The sequence below is a fragment of the Dasypus novemcinctus genome, chromosome 3 (assembly GCF_030445035.2).
Source record: "Dasypus novemcinctus isolate mDasNov1 chromosome 3, mDasNov1.1.hap2, whole genome shotgun sequence".
Taxonomy (NCBI): Eukaryota; Metazoa; Chordata; class Mammalia; order Cingulata; family Dasypodidae; genus Dasypus; species Dasypus novemcinctus.
The window spans coordinates 55,204,765-55,219,456 of record NC_080675.1 but is presented as its reverse complement, the minus strand read 5'-3'; the positions used below and the strand labels follow the sequence as shown (position 1 = coordinate 55,219,456).

The window sequence follows — 14,692 nt, the reverse complement described above, 5'->3', positions numbered from 1 at the left end:
GCCATCTTGCTCCAATACATGCAAATAGACTTTGGTGAGGGAAGTAACTTATGCTTTATGGTCTGGTAACTGTAAGCTCCTACCCCCAAATAATTACCCTTTATAAAAGCCAACAGATTTCTGGTATTTTGCATCAGTACCCCTTTGGCTGACTAACACAAGACCCTTAGGAAAACTAAAGAAGCTCTGGGAAAAGTGGACAGAATATGGATTTCAAAACAAACAAACAGAAACACTCATCTGTTTCTACCACGTGGAGCTCTGCGGACGACAAATGGGATGGCTACATCTAGTACCACAGAATGCGATGCTCCAAATGCCTTCAAAACTTCTTTCAATTCAGCATTAATTAGCAAAGCCCTTCAAACTTCTAGATGCCTTCAAGCTTTGAAGAATTTGGTTTTGGAAGAAAAGGTACCCAGACGCGTGTGTATGACACCTCCATATTTATGACGCGACACAGTGCCTGGGAACCAGGTGCTTTTGTACCCAGAGAGGAAATCCCTTATTTACAATGAACTAAAGTCGGGTAAACACAAGCTAGGCTTGGGATCCTTGACCGGTGCGCTTCCTGGATCTCCCGGGCAGTCTTCCGAGGCTGGAGGACTCGACTGCTTGGGCTGAGGACCACGCGCTTTAAGTTTGGAGAAGGAAGCAAGAAAAAAAAATAGAGCTGCCCCTTTAAGAACTTCTTTTCCCTTTACTCTATGTTTACATAACACAGGGGCCGAGCCGCGCGGGGCCGAGGGGGGCGGGGAGTGGGCGCGGGCAGCCCCACGCGCGGGGGCGCGGGCTGCGCGGCGGGCGGGGGGGCGGCGGAGCTCTGCGGGGCAGGGAGGGGCGGCTCCCACCTGCCCGCGCGCCCGCGGGGGCGGCTCCGCGGGCCTGCCCCCGCCCCTCCCCCGCTCCCTGCCCCCGCCCCTCCTCGGCTCCCCCTCCCGCGGGGCTCCGGCGGCGGCGGCGCTCGGCGCGGGCAGGTCCCCCTGCTGCCCGGTCCCATTTGCTGCCGGGTCTGGTTCAGGGCGGCCGCGGGCGCGCGGAGCTCCCGAGAGCCCGGTGGGGCAGCCGCGCAGCCACGACGGAGCAGCCACGGGACTGGCCGCCCCGCGCCCCCTTCGCCGCCGTGCCCTTCCCGGGCGCGCTCACCCCCTTCTCGGGATGGGATTGTAGCGGCGGCGCGGACTCGACTGGGATCGCGGCGGAGGCGGCGGCCGCGGCCGAGCGGGGCCCCATGTTTTCCCCCAGCCAGGAGGAGCCCTGCGCCCCCAATAAGGAGCCGGTGAAATACGGGGAGCTGGTGGTGCTGGGGTAAGTGCGGAGACCTCCGACCCCGGGCAGCGGGGAGGGCAGCGAGCGCCCCGTGCTGGGGTGGCCACCCGGTGGCCGCTGAGCGCCCGCATCCCCGGGCGGGACCCGCGGGGGTGGCTCGGGCGCTCTCTGGGGATAGCGGGGTGCTCGGGGGCGGTGGGAGCCGCTGGGGCGGACGGGACGGCGGGGGCGGGCTGCCCCCCAGCAGCGGGCTGCCCCCCATCAGCGGGCGCCCTGGGGGCTGCGGCGGGCGCCGGGATGCGCGGGCAGCGCGGAGGAAGGCGACGGAGGAAGTGGCGGAGCCGGGTCAGCGAGGCCGCCGGGCAGGCGCGGGCGGCGGGACCGGCCTTGGCGGCGGGGACTCGGGCTGCTCGGCGCCCCGCGGGGCGCTGCGCTAGGGGACGCGGTCGCCCGCCGCACCGCGGGAGTCGAGGACACCTAGTAGTCTCGGAGGAGACCCCCCCACTTCGCCGACCTCTGGGGGCCGCCCGGTCCGACCCTGGGGGCCTCTGTCCCCGCGGACCGTGAGCCTTGGGCCCCGGAACTCCGAGCCTGGCGCCGCGGGCTCGGGCCGCGGCGGGCGTTGGGAGCTGCGCGGCGGGCGTCCTCGGGCTGCGCTTTGCATATTGTTATGGTGACCGCCGCGAGCGCCGCTGCCCGAGGGCGGTGAACTGTCTGTGACCCGGGCGGGCGGCTGAGTCTCAGCTTTTCCCCGCTGGGAGTGTCCTGGGGAGGAGAAGGAGGCGGCTGGCGGGTCGTGGTGGCCGGGACGCGCGGCTTCTCCCCTCTGGGGCACCTCTGTCCCGGGCCGCGCGGCCTCGAAGCTGCCCTCCCGGCGGCGGCGGCGCGCACTGCGCGGGGAGCTCGCCAGCCGCCCGCCTCGGCTCCCTCTCCGCTCGTGAAAACCACATTTTGAAGATAGTAATTATCCACAATCGCTAAACGGCAGCAATTAGAGACTTCATCTACTTCCTGAGTTTCCTTTTGACATTTCTATTGTTTACCCTTAATAAGCCGGGAGAGAGGCTGCAGCAGATTAAAGCTGGATAAAGTGGGCACTGAAAGGGAAGTAGAATAGAGAGGAGGGAGGGTGCGGGAAACTTGGGAGGAGTAACTTGGGCTTAGCATCAGAGGAGAAAGGATGATTTTTTCCTCTGGATGTGTCGCTCGTGGGAACCCGCTCTTGTGTCCTACTCAAGTGAAAGACCTGTATCCAGAACCTCACCGGTGCCACATAGCTAGTCTTAGCACACCTATGAGGAGTCACAGTAATGGGAACTCAGGGAACTTTGTGAGGATTTTGATGGTTTTGATACCTTGAAGTAAGTATCGACTTAAAGGTAGTTTTTAAGAGATGCTTCTGGACACGGTACAACTCACAAGTTTTCAAGTCTTCCTTACTTTCTTGCTTTAGCATTAAGTGGAATATTATTAGAAATCTCCTTACCTGTTTTGAAGCTGTTGGTCAATAAGCACTTTTATGACCTGCATTGTAATTACATTTAAAAGACAAATGTCAGGATTCCTTGGGAGGAGGGAGGAATGACCGGGAAAAAGCTGGAGTTTCCTCTCTCTTATGTAACCTTAGCCCAAGTTAATTTTGTGAAGTTTGGTTTTGTTTGTGTGGCTGGCTTCCAAGTATGTTTAACATTGTGAACCTCATGGGAAGGATTAATTTGTGCCAGAACTTTATTTCATTATTTCCTTTTGAGGAAATCATTGTTCAGATGTTTCAGAAAAGCAATGCGAGTGACCTGGAGAGGGTTTGTGTTTGTAGCTGGAAGTACAGGGCTTTCCGAAGCCATGCAAAGGATTTATACCTTGGATTGTCCTAGTGTCATAAGCTTGCTCTAAAGTAGGCACAACGTAACTGTTGGTAAGTAGAAAATTTCTAGCAGATATTCTTTTTGATAATAAGATGCATTGCCACTTGCTTGTGGTCTGTCCTTTACTAATATAAGAAACTGACATAGTTGGCATTTGTCTTACTATTTGGGGCCACTCTGGTAATTTGTTCACCTACTATGTGCCAGAACTGCTTAGGCCTTAGGCAGACAGCAGCAAACATGGAGCTTTCATGATAATCTAGAGTGATAGGCATAAATGGAAACAAACTTGTAAACAAATGAATAATAAATAATTTCAGGGGCTTCCAGGTTCTAGAAAGTAGTTGGCTAACTTAAGAGTGCCTGCTTTAGCTAGGTATTGCTTTCTTCAGCAAGGAGGTCGAGGAAGGTCTCTCTGAGGAGGTGAAATGTGAGTTGAGACCAGACTGCTGAGAAGATCCTAGTCTGGCTTTTGAATACTTGAGAAGAATTTTAGTCTTTTTCTTTTTTTTGAGAGGTTTCTGACTCTTGAGCAATATTGAACATTGAAGAATGCGGGTAAAAAAGTTAGTAGGTAGAGTGTAAAGAAACACTAATTCATATCCCACCTTTGGGGCTTAAAACAATGTCCTACCTCTTAAAACAATGACAGTTAAATAAAAATGTTATACATGACATAACTATTCGTTAAATAGAGAATTTTTAGCCAGATTTTCTTATTCATAAAATTATTCTTGAGGTCTAAAAATGCCAAATTGCTAATACTGATAGAAGCTTTTGCTTATGAATTATACAGTGTTTTATACTGCTCTGTGATTTTGTCTTTTTTGCTCTCTTCTGAATTTTGAGGTAAATGTTAGTAGGAAAAATCCTGGAGAACAGAATGAGGAGCTGATATATGCCTACCTCCATAGACAAAGACTTATGCGCCCTTTCATGTGTTGCACAATTATCATAAGGATACCAGGGAGTAAGGGATTTTGTGGGGTCATTGCTTTCTTGGCAGATTAGTGGAATTTAGTTATTTTGTAATTCCAGCTGGTTAATGTATCATAGCCATAATGCTTTGTTATGCCCAGGACTTAATTGAAGGTAAAACAAATGACTTAATTGAAGGTAAAACAAATGACATTGGTTCCTTTTTGCTATTAATTTTATATTTGGCTAAAAATTTAAAGTTGGGAAAGTGTGCCAGGATCTGATAGTCAATTCAGTGTAGTAGGAAGAGCGTGAATTTGCAGTCAGAAGACCTGAATTGAAGTTTTGCTCTTTTGTCTCCTGGCTATGTGATTTTGGCTTGTTCCTTCATCCTGTCTGTTTTTTTATCTGTAGGAATATCTGATTGGATTAGGTGGTCTTCAACTGCCCCTCCTGGTCTCACTCTGTAACATCGTTCATTGGCTCAAAAGAGGGCAAATGTTTAGTTAAGTAGCTTAGCATTTGTTGGTTTTAATTATTCTTAATGGTGTTGGTGCTAGATTTCGAATATGCATACATACTTTTGTTTTAATAGCAGAAAAGGCCAATGCTGTGATTGCTTTTTATGAAGCAGATATGTGCAAAGCAGGCTGATTTTTTTTTTTTTAAGTTACATATATTTGACTCAGTGGTATTAAGTTGTATATAAGAGTGTTCAAATTTGGTAATACTTCTGTTCTGAGTTTAAGATGGGCAATGATGTTTTTGAAATTAAACTAAACTGACATAACCAGCACAGGGAGGAGCTAATTAGATTATAGAATTTTATAACTGAAAGGGGCCTAAGAGATCATAGTACATTTTCACCCTCTTTATTTTACTGATGAAGGAGCTGAGGCCTCAGAAAGGAAGGAGGTTTAAGTTTTCTTGAGCCAGGCTGAATTGGGAGCATGTGCTGCATCATGTACTCTAAGTGCCACCCACTTCACTGTTTCTCCACTGTAGGGTGAATTCCAGCAGTGTCAGTTCCTCCAAGCTAAAGTTCTTTGTAAGTTGCTTGAGGGGAGTCCAGCACCCTTTCTGGACTTGATTTGAAACATGTGACTCTATTTTTCTTGCTGACAAATGTACCATCATGGCTTTTGAAAAAATATTGCTTACTTTCCTAGTTCCCCTCACCTTGCAGTTGAATGAATAATACATTTTTCAAGGCTTTATTTTTCACTTGCTGGTTCATAAAAATATATTTTTATTGGCTCTCTCAACCAAGGGTTCTTATCTTAGGGCGCACACACAGGTGGAATGCTAGGAGTCCATGATTTTGGATGGAAAAAATACATCTTTGTTTTCTCTATACTCACACTGAAATTTAGCATTTCACCTAGTCATGTGTGTAGGTGATGAAACATAGTAGCAATTAGTGGTATCTCTGACTTTGTGACTAATATAAATTAGATATTTTCATATCACACTATAGTTACACCGATATCTCAAAATACCATTTATAGTAGCTCCTAGACCTGCTGCTAGAATTTTTATTTAATGCATTAATGCCAAAGTACATTTTATTAGTATGTAACAATTTTAAAGCCATTTTGATGACTTAAGTATAGTTAAATTTGTAATCATTTGTATTTTATGCATTAAAAATTTGTTTTTTTCTGCAAAGGGCTCCATAGGCTTAACCAGACTGTCAAAGGGATCCTTAGTGCACACAAACACAACACACTCACATGCAAGTTTAATAACCTGTCTAATCAAGGGTTTAGATATATAACTGAAAAATGAAGTATTTTAATTAGTGGAAACGGGTCAATTCTACAAAAGGATAAAAGGCAGAAGGTTCCCTGTCTCTTTAACTTTGGATGGTACAGTGATTTATTAGATGAGAGAAAGAGGACTGTCGCTTGGAGAGTTTGTGGTCTTTTATCTAAAAAAAAAACCAGCTGCCAATTTCCATATGCTTTTTTTTTTTTTGTTATCAACTTTGGCACTTTGCCTTGACCACCTCTCTTCTTGGTAGTAATAAGAAACCTTAAAATATCCCCTAACACTTTCCTTTTCTCATTCTCATCTCTAATTTAGGCTCAGAGACATCAAAACACTAGTATCCTTATAGATCGAAAGGTCTTTGAACTTTTTTTTTTATAAAACGAAATCTTTACTGTCACTCAGTGTGTGAGTGATCTACAAGGCTCAGATCTGTCTGTGTGGATGGAGTGTCTAATTCTGTAGGCTCTGCAGGGTCATGATGTTACTGGCTTTGGGTTGCTATATTTTCCTTTACTAACTTTAGCCCTGTTTGGTGTATGTGGCTGTCTGTGTTGCTTTGTGGCTTCCAGTCTGGCTTTCTCAGATTTTTTTGTTTTTGTCTTTAACACAGAAGAGAGAAACCTTCCTTAAGACTTTTTCAGTTTTGGTCGAATTTCCTCATGTGACCAATATTTGGGGATGCTTCATGTAAACAGAAATAAAACCAGGTTGATTAGATCCCAGCCACTTTACCAAGCATGTTTTTTCCTAAAGATAAAACACACATACATACAAAAGACCAAAAAAAAAAAAAAAAAAAAAGACAAAAGCAGAGCACTTGCTATGTTTAAGGGAGACCAGTATTGTCCCCACTGGGCAGGGGTTTTGTGTCTGCTCTGCAGGGATCAGGGATCAGGTCTGTGACTTCTGGGAGTAAGCACTTGGGGCTGTAAGATGGCATCTGAGCAGGGACAACAGTAACTTCGCATACCTCGTTGACATGGGAGAAAAATAACTGTGAAAAGCAATTTCTAACATCGTCTTGATTTAACTAAGAGTTCTCCTAGGTTATGCAAGAGTTTATTTTATAAAAAGAAAAGTGAGGGTGATAATGACTCAGTTTTTAGTTTTTACCATGCCTATTGTCACCTTCAACTTTTGGAAAATAAAAACAGTGTGGATCTTTTAGATGGTTCAGAGATGTTCCTTGAATAATGCCATTTTTCACCCATTTGTATTCTGGTATGTTTGTTCTGCAAGTGGGAAAGAAAGGGGTGGAGTTACATTGGCAAGCCAGGAATTTATTCATTCAGCAAATATTTATTGGGCATCTCTTCTTCCAGGCACTGAGGATACAGCGTGGATAAGGCGTACACATTCCCTGAGCTCGTGAATTGCACCACTGTAGGCTGTCTTATTCTCATCATTGCCCCTTAGTGAACAGCTATTACCGACATACAGTTCATTTATTTTTCCCACACATATTTGAGCCTTTACTACAGGTCAGATGCTGTGCTTGGCACTAAGGGATGCAGTGATGAAAAAGACAAATATGTGTTCCTGCCACTGTGAAGCTTACAGTGCAGTTGGGGATATAAGCAATTTACAGAGCATGGACTATGATGGGAGACATAACAGGGTCACCTAACCCTGTGCCTGGACGAGAAGGGGATGACCAGTTGGAGGTGACAGTGAAAGAGTGGTCCAGGAAGAGGATACATGATATTCTAAGATCCTGAGGTGAGTGTGTGGCTTCTTGAGGAACTGAGAGAAGCCCCAGATGGCTGGAAGTGAGTGGTTGAACGAAATATTGTGAGTCATGAGGTTGGGGAGGTAGATGGTCACATCATGAAGGGCTAATATGTTATGGGAAGGAGTTTTTTGGACTTTATTCTAGAGCTTATGAAACTGTAGCAGTATTTCCAGCTATGAGATGGAAGTGGAGGAAGCACTTCTGCAAAGAGGGATGCAGCTGTTTTCAGATTTTTTAAAAAACTTGATTTTGAAGTATTTTCGAACTTACAGGCCAGTTGTAAAAATAATATAAACCCTGTACTGATACCTCCACCCTCGATGGAGCTTGCTTTTGAATGGGAGAGATGGACGGTGGCAAATGAGCAAGTAAACAAGTAGATAAAATTTTTGATTTCAGAGAGTCCTATGAAGAAAATAAAGCAGGGTAAGTGGGGAGAGAGTGATTGGGTGGGTGGTAGGGTTGCTGGAATAGCAGGGTAAGGTCGTGGTGGATCCTTTCAGATGAATACTCGGAGAACTTTTTAAAGAAAATAATCCTGTCTCTGTTGAGAGCCTTCACCTTTTTCCGTTTTAATTTATTTATGTTTTTCTACTTAAGCCAACTTGAGTAGGTTCTGCTCTTACAGCTAAAGGATTCCCGAGTGTTCCATTAGTTAAGGAGGCAAGGTATATATAAACAGTTTAACAAAGAAAAAAGAGAAGTGTAAACAAATATAAGGATATATATTTAACATCCCTGGATAAACTTGGTTCAGTCCACTGTCCTGCTTGCCACGTGCCCAGAGTGTTAATTGCACTCTACCAGAGTTCATTGAAACTGTCTGGTTTCCCCTGGAATTTTGCCCCTTGAGAGCAGACACTGCAACTTCCATCCACTGTGGGGTGCTTAGACAGTCCCTGTTCTGGCACATAGTAGGCACTCTCTGAATGTCTTGAAGGGATAAATTCCTGTAACGCCTCTCAGCTTTCTGTCTGTCCCCCCCACCCCCCAGAGGTGCCACTGGGGCTCAGGGAATGCCCCTGATTTGGCTGAAGCTGCTGATTTCTGTTGCACAGCTGCGTTTTGTAAACAATCTTACCAGCCTTTAGGGCCCAACTTAAAGGCTCCCTGAGCTACTAAACCCGCACTTCAATGACATCAGATATTCCAGTTTCAACTTTTGTTTGTTTTTCTTTTTGCCAGTCACCTAACAGTCATTGTGTCACCTGCAGAAAGTTCTGCCTTGAAGGGAAGCAGACCATCTGTTCTGATTCCACCAGCTGCCCTGGGCTGCATTGCAGTGCGCCACGGCTGTGTTGAAAGGCTGTGGTCATTAGTGCCTGTTAATGATGGCTGGAAATTCTACGGAATACAAGCCTCTTGGACAGCAAACCTAATAAATATGCATCGGGGTATTTTCAGCAGCAGGTTTAAGGCTATTGCAAGTCATTCTCGATTGAGGTTTTATTTCCAGCCACCCACGTAATGCTTCCCATTCTCAAACATTTAACTCTGCTTGTTCCCTGTTTTTCTGCTCATGCAGAATCTGTTTTGAGGATAAGAAACCCTTATTTCAAGCTTTGCAACTCCATCCTAATTAGTATTGTTTTGAACATAATACAACCAAAGCAGGCAGTCGCATGTTTGACTTCTACGCAGTTGAGGCGACGCGGTGGTTTACAATTACCAAGCACCTCGGATGAGACTCAGAGGACCCCTCCTCTTCTCTTTTCCCATCCATAGCTGGCCTCGTGCTTCCTGGTACACAGTTACAGAACTCTCTCATTTTAATTAGAACTTGTAATGGGCATGCAGTTAGGTTTTTCTGAGCATTTTATTGATTGATTACCTCGAAGAAAGGCCCTTTCTGCAAAAGGATCTTGAAGACACAAGCACAAGAGGTCTGTTTTCACACCAGATCACAGAAAATTATGCAGACTGGATCTTCGCTGTCATTTGAAAAGATTATGTTATGCTTGGGGTACTTTTGTTGTTACAGGATGTTGGATAGAATTCAGAATGGAATCTCTATTTTTGCCTTATATCTTAAAGTATACAAGAGAATTCCAGTACAGATAGTTGGTGTTTGTCAACAGTTTATACCTCTCAGTAGTTTCTCATGTACCTGAACTGTTTTCACCTAATGAACATATAGACGCTTGACCCTTTAGACCATTCAATGAAAGAATTGTACTAAAAGGCCATGTGATTGAAGCTGGTAAAAGAGATTGCCTGACTTTTGTGAAGTCATGCAGTCTGTTGGAGATCAGGTAAGAGAACTCAGGGATTTGACTGAATCCCGTGCTCTTCCCACTTTGTTTTAAAATAATGCCAGCCACTCCCATCCCTCTTTGAGCTGGCTGGACCTCCCATCTGGAGGGGAAGTTTTATCCCTCCCTTGAATCTAGATTGGTTCTCTGATATGCTTTGACCCTTTGAATGTGGCACGGGTGACTTTCTGGCTGAGACTCTTGGGTGTGCCTGGGGGTGTTGTAGCTTCCATTTCCTCGCTTTTAGAAGCAGCCTCCAGACAAAGAAACCTGACCACCTGCCAGGAGAGAGTAGCTCTGGCCCCTGAGATTACAAAAGGAGAGAGAAAGAGGCTTGACACTCAGCATTCCAGACCCCCAGCTGTGGGGTGGACAGGAGTGAAGCCATCTTGGATACGTTAGCCATCGAGCTGTCCAGGCCATTATTATTTGGGGCAGAGATGAGCAGCTTCCACCAAGCCCTGCTCAAATTAAAGAACTGTGTGCAAATAAATGGGTGGTGGTGGTTTTTAAGCTGCTACCTTTTGCAGTGGTTTGTTACACAGCAGGGGACAACTGAAACTTTATTGTGCTTAATTTTCATGTTTAGATTTGACGGACTAGTGCAAAATAAATTCACTGAGTTTTCGTTGGGCCGTTTTTGTTTCCTTCGGACTATTGATTGTTTTAATAAGCACTGTTTCAGACTTGCAAATGAGTTATCCTGAAAAGTAAATACTGTGTTGTGTGAAAGTCTTAGCTACCACAAGCATTTGTGGAACAATAACTTTATCATGTAAATGTCATCTAGAATTCTTCTGCATTTTTTAATCTTGATAATAAACATTTTCACCTCAAATTTGTGGAGAGCACAGCAGTTGAAGAATGGACCAGCTTAGCTGAGCACTGCGCTTCTGGTAGACTCAACATAAGCCGCTTTAACCAAGGACAGCTAATGCATGCCACAGATTTTCAAGCATTTAAAGGCCACGGGGCACCAAATAATAGAACTAAGTCCCTGAGTAGGGATGTTCTCTGTAAGAACATCCTGCAGGTACAGGATGTTGAATGGACCAGAAAAATATTTCACCACTGCAGTTGGGTGGGTGAAATGACAGGATGAAAAGCTCATTTACGTTGGTTTACCTGTTGGTGCTGCAGTCGGATCTTATCTAGGTTCTTTGACTCTGCTGCAGAAATGAATTTCAAGAGCCTGTCAGGTGAGTTAGGCCAGTAATTTATTCAGGTAGGGAGGGTTGAGAAATGGGAGAAAATAACAGATCAGGGGTCCCAGGTAGAGAGGAAGGGGGTGAAAAGTGATAAAGAGGGCTAATTTACAAGTTACAGTTCCTCATTATAGATTATAAATGCCCAGGTTTACCTGGATGGCCAAGTGGCTGAGGAAAAATGGCGAGAGCGGTGCACAGAGGGCAGGAATGGGTCCAGAGGCAGGAGAGTGGGAAGGAGGGCACTCAGGCCTGGCCGTCTGCTTTTTCAACCATTAATTATTCCATCCCTTTGCTAATGGCATGGGAGGGGTTCCAGCTGTTTGCTGTTTTGATTGATTACCCCACCCATCAATCCCTTATGTGGGCCCAATGATAAAGTCCTTGGGGGAATATCCAGGGCTTCCCCTGGCTTCCAGAAGAAGTCTTTGTTCTGAATGGCAGAATCTTGGGGGTGGGGGTCTCCCAGCAGCCATCTTGGGGGTTATTGATGTCCACGTGGACTCTCTGCCAGGTTCCACGTATTGATTCCCTTACTGGCCTGCTTCAGTAGGAAGGAGTACAGTTCCTGAAATACTTGACATGTCTCAGCCAAACCACAGAGACCAATTATGTGCCGTTAAGCAAGCAAAGGCAGAAGATGACTGGTGTGGTGCAGCCTGGGGCTGGCCAGCGCCTTCTCCACAAAAAAGTTGACAGTGGGAACGTAGCCGCAGCTGCCAGTCACCTGCACAGTGATCAGAGTGGAGAGAACTGCAGCTCCCACCTCAAAAAAAGGAAGAAGAAAAAGAAAACCTTCTCTAATGGCTAAAGTGAATGTGGCTTCTGAAATTTCTCCAAATTCTGTTTGGCAAATTTTTTAACAATTTGCCATTTTTAATCAGAGGGATTGAAAAAATTTAAATGAAAACTTCTGAATGCAAAATTTTTAAACTAAGTGTACATGAAATTTTTAAATGATTAACTTTTAAATGGTATGTTTTGTGAGTTGGTAGCTTTTGTAATTCTCAGTTTTTAAAGCTTGAAACTACACTAAGACTTTTGGGACACCACGCACATATGTAGTTTTTATTGCATGTATCTTCTGCATGGATATATTTAATTAAAAATGGAATCAACTCTACATCCTGGAAATTAAGCAGTATCCACACTGTCCATTAACCACTCAGTGTCTGCTTATGCTGCTATGGATGTTATTTTGACAATGATGATTTTTTTGGGTGATGGAACCCACAAAAGGAAATGTCCTCTTGGGACCTGCAATTGAAGGACAAGACAGAGAAATTAGCAAAAAATTATGCATGGGGTAGAGAATTGGTGGTTGGCAAGAGCTTATTTATTGGGCATACCATGTGCCAGTTTCTACTAGTGTTTTATATTATCAGCCCCAAGAATTAGGTTTTATATTGGGGAAATGAGGTTCCAGCTTAGTGACTTGTCCAAGGTCATTACCTAAGTGGCAGAACCTGATTTGAAGGTAGGTCTGTATCGCTCTGAAGCTTGATTCTTCTCACCAGGGTGACGGTTAGAGGCATGCCTATTGCTGGGAGATTGGGCAAGATTTCCCAAAGGAGAGCTTCTGAGCAGAGTTTTGAAGGGTGACCTGGATTTTTACTGAGAGGGTGAGGGAGGATGTTCTAGGCGGAGGAAGCAGTAAAGGAACCTTGAGGGATTTGGCTAGAAGGCGAAATGCTTGGGGAAGTGGATGGAGTTGGAAAGTTAGGTTGGAGTATTATCAGCTAGTCAACAATTATTCATGCTGGGGATACAGCAGGTGACAACAGAGCAGTCCTTTCCTCCCTGGAGCTTACAGTCTATCAAGAAAGAAGGATTTTAAACAAATTAAACCTGGCAGAGTGCTGCCAGGAAGTACAGGGTTTTATGAGTGTGTATACCCTGGGGACAAAATATTTAAGTTTCTGTGGGGAGGGAAGGAAGGATTCCGTTTGAGCTGAGATGGAAAGGGGTGAGTAGGTGAGAATTCTGGGCAAACAGTGTGCGTGAAGGCACGATTATTGTTTGAGAAGCTAAGGTATATCCAATGAGTCTGGAAATTAAGGAGTTGGAGGGGCAGTGTGGTGAAACCAAAACTTGTAAGGAAGGGCCATGTGGGTCTTCTAAAGATTTAGGCCCCTGGGAGTGGAAAGCCTTGAAAACATTTTGCAGCACAATTTAAGCTTTCTGAGTGAATTATCAAATCTTCAGGACTGAATCTTACTTGAAATCTCAAAATAAGCTTGCCTCTTTCCTTTTTTTTTTTTTTTTCTCTTTTTTTCTGTGGTTCCTTTACCCCCTTTTTTTTGATCCTTTCCCCTGCCCGGGACAGGCTAGCATGGCGGTGTACCCCTTCTCTGCTGGCTGGCAATGGTGGGATAAAGTGAGTGGTTGTTCCCTCGGTCGTTTATTTTGTAACCAATGCTTGTTTTCTGGATTGAACCCCACGGGCCAAGTAGTCGCGCCATTGGAGAACTCTCTGCCGCAGGGTCTGGGCTCACGGCTCTTTCTGAGTTGGACCTGCCAGGGAAGTATAGAACTTGTCCTTTGCCCATGGAGCAGCCCCTCCGGAGGTGTAATTGATCCCGCTGTCAGGAGAAAAGAGAAGAGCAGATTTGTGTTGTTGGGATGTTTTGCTGTAGGTCGGTGCATCTCTGAGGAGCTGCTGTTTGCTTGGCCTGCTGCTGCCCTCCCACCCCTGCCTGGTCTTCGGGGTGCGCCACTCCTTTTGAATTTAAGTGGTGGTTTCTGGTCCGAAGCCTGTGGTTTAAAACCATTAGAGGAAGCATCAGCACCTGAGCTGCTCCTCCTTTTCCTAAAGAGATGAGGACTTCTGGCTAGTCTGTTGCTGGGGAGTGGCTCAGTTCTTTCCCTCTTTGGAGGAGGTGCGCAGGGGCCATGGCTCGCCGTCGCTGAGCGCTCACTGTCCTGCGAGCAGCGCCGGGTGGGTACGCACAGGCTTTTAAAATTCTGACGGGAGAGGTAGCACTAGTGCGCATCATTTTATTAGATAAGGAAACCCAGTCTTGGTGGTTGAGAAACTTGAGGATCTCTGAGTTTTGACACGACAGAACTCTGATTCAAACCCAAGCCTTAAATCCTGCCTCTCCTACGTGTGTTCAGAAGCAGTTTTGTACTTTTTTAAAAAACTAAACCCTTGCCATATTGGATATTTTCTTACAAATACAATAACACAAAGCTTCACTAATTGAATGAGGTTATTAGTATGGTTTTCTTGTTTGCAATTTTTTTGGGGAATTTGCCCATGTCTATGCTTTGCTCCCCTGTGCACTATACTCCTAGAGTATTTTTTTAAAAACCAACATATATGAGTCCAACAAAAGAAAAACATCAATGCTCATAATATCTGCCTCCTAATTTACCTGAATATATTATAGTTGAATTCATGCCTCAAGGAAGGACCTGCCTGTATAATCCAAAAAAATTCAATGTTCATTTTTTTAAGTTTCAACACTGAGTTATTTTTGTTCCCTCCAGAAAAGCTCTCTAATCTCACTAGTTGTGGCAAGCACCTTGACATCTTTGTTCTTTCTTTTGCCACTGGTGTGATAATTTAAGGTAGTGTTTGTGTTTTGTTTATGGCTTGGAAAAGGGGCTTCAATTACTTTTCCTTTCAAGGAAAGGTTTTGTCTTCTCCTGGATACTAATGACACTGAATGTTGG

The 14,692-nt window shown here is 45.2% G+C and overlaps 1 protein-coding gene across 1 annotated transcript in view; it reads left to right on the top strand.

Annotated features, from left to right (window-relative positions):
- The first annotated feature begins 922 nt into the window (after window positions 1-922).
- PELI2 (pellino E3 ubiquitin protein ligase family member 2) overlaps window positions 923-14,692 on the top strand; it is a 196,506-nt gene continuing 182,736 nt past the window's right edge. The window contains exon 1 of the mRNA XM_058293384.1: window positions 923-1,308. Coding sequence (XP_058149367.1) covers window positions 1,232-1,308 — 77 coding nt within the window. The 5' untranslated portion in view covers window positions 923-1,231. The remainder of the gene's footprint in view (window positions 1,309-14,692) is intronic.